We start from the raw sequence: 6,428 nt of genomic DNA, 5'->3' as shown, positions 1-6,428 counted from the left end.
TGTTTTTGGTCTCCACCAACACCTGAGGGAAATATCTGACTCTGTAGCTGCTAAATGCTCCACTGTGTTCACCAAGCTAGTTGCTAATAGCCAGAAAATGACTGAATAAGACCAAAAGAGTAAATTTTCTGACCAGAAAGCTAAAAGAATGAGCTAAATTATGCAAAAATTCTCTGTAGAGCTGAGGGGAACTGCACGAGAGACACCTCTTTATATACAAATCATCATTTTGTGATCATTACCAGTAGCAGATTGCTTTTGGATGCTTAGTTTGGGGCATTTGTTGTATGTTTTTGCCCCCTTGACCTTGTTTCTGTGACGCTCAGATCTCAGCAACAGAAATAATGACCAAGATTAAGAGACAAATGTTGTAATAAACCAGAATAATCCATTAACATCTCATTTGTGAAATACAATCATTCTTTTCCGTCGTTTGTTGAATCATTCCTCTGTTTTATGTTCACTGTCATTAGAACTTTTGTTTTTTTTATTCATTTTTCCTCTTCATGAAAAGACTCAAACTGCCACCAAACCAACCTCTTCCCTTAAAAGACCATCCATAGTCACCAAGGGCAACAAAACACATGCTTCCTCGCGAAACGGCCACAGCTCCATCCCCATTAAAACCAGCAGCACAGGGCCCAGGCAGCCCGGAGTAAGTACAGGTCTGAGTGCAGCTTAGAGTTCAGGATGTTTCCTGGAGCCTCCTGGTTGAATCTTGTTTGACAGGAGAAAGATACAGCAGGTTGTTTTAAATGCAAACCTGCACTCGTTTTCTTTTGATATTTACCAGAAACACAAAGAAAAGCCTCATTCATTCATCATTGATTACAGCTGGACACTCATTAAAGGACCAGTGTGAAGGATTTAGCTGCATGTAGCGGTTAACAAAGCTAACAAAAATACAACAATTCCAATATTCAGGTGATTATACAGTAAAGAAAACATACCTATGGATATTTCTGTTCCACACTGGACCTTTAAATTCAGATCAGAATGAAGAATTTGTGATTTCTGATTACTTAAATGCAAATAGAATAAAAGCAGCTGCAGCTTTCTGAGATAAAAACAACTTCTCCGCTTGAAAACTAAAATAACTTTTCGGTGTGTTGTTCATTTCTTCAGAGTCTTGGTGCAAAGTCTCAAACTCCTGGAGTCAAAACTTCTGCCAGAACTGCAGCTCAACCAGGTACAGAAGGACGACTCTACCTTTATCTCATTTATCCAATTATTAATCCTTTGAATTTTAATTTTTTTTATAAAGATTATGATTTAAGGATTACTTATGATGTGTTATATTTTTTGTGATACAGCTAGTGCCAAGAAACCTCCTACTCCAAAATATGAAAAAGGTAAAAAGCTAAAAAAGATCTTTAGAGATCACTTATAGCCTGGTGTAGTCACAGAACCGCAGTCTGATCCAGATAAACCTGGATCAAACGTGCTCATATATTAGCCAACAGAGCTCTTAGCTTTTATTTTTATAATTTATTATTATTTCTTTATTATTTATCCTTTTATCCGTGCTCATTGACTTGCTCTAAACTTCTGACCTGTTGCCTCTCCGACTGCTTAAGATGCCCAGAGTGGACAGAGCAGCCCTGGCACTCCCAAATCTCCCTCTAGCCAAGCGCTCTCCGCGAAGGCTGCGGCCGAGGCCAACAAGGTGAAGAAGGTGGCGGTGGTGCGTTCTACACCCAAATCCCCGGGCTCGCTGAAGAGCCGCCCACCGGCTCCTTTGGCCGCGGCGGCGCCCATGCCAGACCTGAAGAACGTCAAGTCCAAGATCGGCTCCACAGAGAACATGAAACACCAGCCCGGAGGCGGAAAGGTACCCTGACTCTGACTCCAGCTGCTGCACGACTCAAACTGTCCTCAGCAGCTTCGGCTGTCTGCACGCGGTTCAGATACTAATATTCATTTAACATGATTTTGGAGATGGAGCTGCTTCGGAGGCAGAAATAATCTTATTGGAGGTTTGAACCTCAGTAGGCAGATCCAGAGGTCTGCTGGCCTCATAGACACACACAGTGTTTGATGTTTAACACACACTTGTTTAAGGAGGAAGAAGGTAAACTTAAAGATGCCCTTTGAGGTCTAAAAAAACATTCTGAGAACCTTCCAAAACCCGATATTTTGAGTATTTCTTCTCATAGACTTTGGAAGCACTTCTTACTGTGTTACCGCCACCAATAGGGTGTGATTGGCAACCAGAATCTGTCTTGCGTCGCCTACTTACTGCGTTCAGAACAACCACAGTCTGATTTGCGGCCACTGAGCAGCTCTACTGGAGCGGTTGAGGTTAAAGCCACGTCCAAACTGCTACGTTTGCACGCTTCCACACTATTCTGCCATTTGTGGGCCCTAAAACATGAATGTTTGGAAAAGCTGCTCGCCCTGTTTCAGTTTCAACTCCAAACTTTTAGTAACAATCACTGGTTCACACCCCTGTCACGTAACCCTTTATTGGAAGAAAATGGCATCAGCAACGCATGCCTTGAGAACCAGTGCCTGAAATGGGCTGGTACTCACTGACACTCAATCTTTGTCCACATGAGTACCCTTTCTTCTGATTGAGTACCGCCACTTCTGGTGAGCATGGCCATACCAACAACTGAGGTCCAAGGGGTAGACAATAGAAGTTGTGAAATAATTGTCTAAAAGTAACTACTTTGACGCCCTAGCTCCTAGCAAGTTCAGTGTTTGGACCTTAGTATTTATAAAACCCTTCATACAGCGATGCTGGTGAGGTATTCCTAAACAACTATGCAACTGCGTCTCTGAATAAACACGTAGATAGCTTATCACTAACTGCTAATATCCTTGTTAAAGAGGATACAAAACACCAAAAGGATCATAGTTTTGTTTTTTTAGGCTACTTTCAGGGAAGAAAGTGCTACTAAAGTCTGACTCTTGCTTGATTTCATTGTCTGTCAGAGCCAATTGTGATATTGATAAGCGGTGCGAACTGCTAGCAGACACCAGATGTGCAACAATATTGAACTGACAACCTTCCAGATACAAACACATTGGGAACACACTCATAATAGAAAACGATGTTGCTCCATAGCGCTCCTAGTGGTCAGAAACTCCACAGGGTACCTTTAATATCATAATAAAATACATTATTAGTTTTTGGTTAAAGTCTTTATCAACCAGAGAAAAGAAGTGAAGTTATCACACAAACTGCCGACTCCCATGTTCAGATTCTGTACTTTTCACATGCAATGAGAGATTATACCGACCGTTTTATTAGTTTTTAAGTATTAAATAAAGTTCAGATAATCTGGATAAAGTTTTGTCGGCTTGTTTACGGACTTTCTGATTTGTCTGTTTGTGTTTCTTGGTTTGTGTTCTCAGATCTCCGCAATGTCTTCGGTGAGTATAACGATATCACAACAGACGTATGAAAGTGTAAAAAAAAAAAAAAAAGAAGCAAAATAAGAATTTAAAGCATCATTTCTGTGAATCTCATCATCTGTGTTCAAACAGGACAGCTTTTAATAAAGCCAACCTAATAATATCTTCGTTCCTCTTTCAGTCTGGATCTGCTTAGTAAAAAACAAAACAAATAGTAAAAACTTTGGCTCCGCCCACTGAGATTTGAATCAGTTTATTTCTGCTTCCAGAGCAGCAAAAACCTCTGAGAAATGTTTGTGGAACTAAAACTGAACTTTGGATGTTTCTGATCTGCAGTTTAATGTGCTTAAAGTCTGTTTGTGCTGTAAGAATGTGTGTGAGTGTGTCAGATGTTTCACTGCTGAGATTTAAGGAGATCTTGAGTTGTGATATTTATGGACCAAAATAGATATTAATATAAAGAGTTCACACTGTGGAAGAGACGTTTAAAAAGGGCAGATCAAATAAATATAGACTAGCATGTAGCTGCAGGACGGGAGGCTGAACGTTCAGGCTCTAGTTATTTGTGACGCTGTCGCCTTCTCGTGGCAAAATTATATTTTCATCCATCCATTCAAACTGTTCTTCAAGGTCTTATTGTCTTATTTTTATTTATTTATTAATGAAACGGTAGCGTCGGTCGGAGGGGTTTGAGTCTCTCTCCAACCTTTTAAAGATCTGGTTGAGATCTACTGACTGCAGAGGTATAATGGGCTTATTACACAAATTACTCAACATGCAACTGTCTATATAAGAACTTCAATGTAAAACCAGATATGTTCATTTAACTTAAACAAACTGTTGAAAGTTATTACATTTTAAGTGAGAATTTTGTTTAATCAAGAATCTTTTTTAACCTAAAAAATGTTGTTTGTGTTACTTAAAGATTTTGATGTAAACAGTTTCAATAATGTTTTGAGTTTTTACAGTGTTGGACATTTAAAACTGTAATATAAAGTAGTATTTTGGTGGAATAAACCTTTAAAACTATAATATAAAATAGTATTTTGGTGAAATTCACTTTTAAAACTATAACATAAAGTAGTATTTTGGTGGAATAAACCTTTAAAACTATAACATAAAGTAGTATTTTGGTGGAATAAACCTTTAAAACTATAATATAAAGTAGTATTTTGTCCTGGTGGCGCTGTCATGAAAAACTAGGCTCCTAAAAAGCGCAGCCTCCTCTTCCTCCTTTACAGCAGGAACATATTATTATATCTCTCACTGACTGCACTGGTTCCCTTTCCCCTCTAACACAAATCAACACAGCTGTTTCTGAACCATCAAACATCTAAAAGCTGACGTTTTCATTCTTCCAGGTTCAAGTCTTTGATCTGAAGGTGGACTATAGTAATGTCCAGTCTAAGTGTGGCTCCAAAGACAATATGAAACATGTACCTGGTGGCGGCAATGTGAGTAACTGAGGGATGAACTCAACACCAGACTCTTGAGTATCTCTGCAGTTATGATCATCAAAAACCAACGTTTGGTAAAAGAAGAAGGAGAAGAAAGTGTTCTGTTATTTATTAATGTTAAATACAACATCTGAAGACACTAATAAGACATATTTACGTTAGTTCACTAAAAGCTCAAAGTGCATTTAACCAGAAGTCCACTTTTTTAATGTATTAAAGTTGGAATCTGTAACTTTATTAATTATTTTATGATTTATGTGGACAATTTACGGAGGTTCTGAGAGGCAAAAGTAGAAAAAATTAATGTGGTGATACATTTTCTAAAATATAAAATATCCTTATTTCCTTTTTATTTTTCCTTTGTTGTTGTTTAATGTTTTATTTACAAATTATTTGTTTTATTATTATAATTATCATTATTATTTTATTTACTAGTTATTTGTTTCATTATTATTATTATAGTTATCATTATTATTTTATTTACTAATTATTTGTTTCATTATTATTATTATTATTATTATTATTATTATTATTATTATTATTATTATAAGTAATTACTGTAAGGGGTCACAATTTAAGAAATAAAAAATAAATTAAAACAAACTTGACATATTTAGAACAAGAAAGTAAAAAATACAAATTAACTTGTAACCTTTTCTCATTTGACTCTCAGGGCTTCCGTACTTTGCACTCTGATATAAAAAAAACACATTTTACACAATATTTGTATTTTTAAGCACAATTATTCATTATAATTAATGAATGTAATTATTATACCACAGTAATGTTACATAAATGTTAACAGCTGGAACAACGATTGTGATAAAGTTACAGACGTCAGCTTTAATGAGTCAGAATATTTCTACTCTTCATCCCTTAAACATCTTATCTTCCTCGTGTTGGGCTGATCTCCTCCTGTAGTCGCTCTCCAGTTAACTCCTGAGGGTTCGTGTTCTTGTCGCACTCTGCAGGTCCAGATCCTGGACAAGAAGCTGGACCTGGCTAACGTCCAGTCTCGCTGTGGTTCTAAAGACAACCTAAAGCACACGCCCGGTGGAGGCAAGGTGAGGAATCTGGACTTTCACTGTGGAATAACTCCGGTTTTATTCAGGCCACAAGTCGAGGAAATGTTTCACACCTGACCCTCCCTAAGCCCCGCCCCTTTTTGGGACCTCGGCCAGAAAACGGCTAATTTAAAAGTTTGTTCCAACTTAAGTGAAGAAAGTGAATGTTTGTTTGCATTTATCGTCACTATGAGCAACATGCATACTTCATATAATATAAATATACTTTATATATTTATCTCCTCCTTTCCTGTACTTGGATATGCTACGTGCTAGGCTAATCTATGTTGAAAAAACAAATACATTTTCATAATCACATTTTAAGTTAGCTGTTAGCAAAACACTAGCTAAATACATCAATCGTTAGAAGTAATTTAAAGTAAAGTTGTAATTTTTTTCTGATTTTCTGAATCATTTTTTCTTCTGTTTTTCGGACTAATTTCGAAGTTTAGAGAACATTTGAAACAATAGACGCATTCATTCCTTTATTGAGAGCTCGATTTAACGGAAACAAACATGAGCGGCTTGTTTAGTTCAATCAAGTTTT

General features: G+C 37.1%; 1 protein-coding gene across 23 annotated transcripts in view; it reads left to right on the top strand.

Moving 5' to 3' along the window:
* mapta (microtubule-associated protein tau a) overlaps positions 1-6,428 on the top strand; it is a gene marked incomplete at its 3' end in the record, with an annotated part of 31,368 nt that overhangs the window by 21,490 nt on the left and 3,450 nt on the right. For 12 of the 23 annotated variants that reach the window (XM_035663368.1, XM_035663376.1, XM_035663349.1 and 9 more), the window contains 6 exon segments: positions 515-655; positions 1,126-1,189; positions 1,314-1,352; positions 1,578-1,831; positions 4,722-4,814; positions 5,789-5,881. In XM_035663368.1, coding sequence (XP_035519261.1) covers positions 515-655; positions 1,126-1,189; positions 1,314-1,352; positions 1,578-1,831; positions 4,722-4,814; positions 5,789-5,881 — 684 coding nt within the window. 23 annotated transcript variants of the gene reach the window in all.

Source organism: Morone saxatilis, unplaced genomic scaffold, assembly GCF_004916995.1.
Source record: "Morone saxatilis isolate NCDOM2014 unplaced genomic scaffold, NCSU_SB_2.0 Contig1, whole genome shotgun sequence".
Lineage (NCBI taxonomy): Eukaryota > Metazoa > Chordata > Actinopteri > Moronidae > Morone > Morone saxatilis.
Note: the sequence above shows the minus strand (reverse complement) of the source record. Positions and strands in the feature narration are given on the sequence as shown.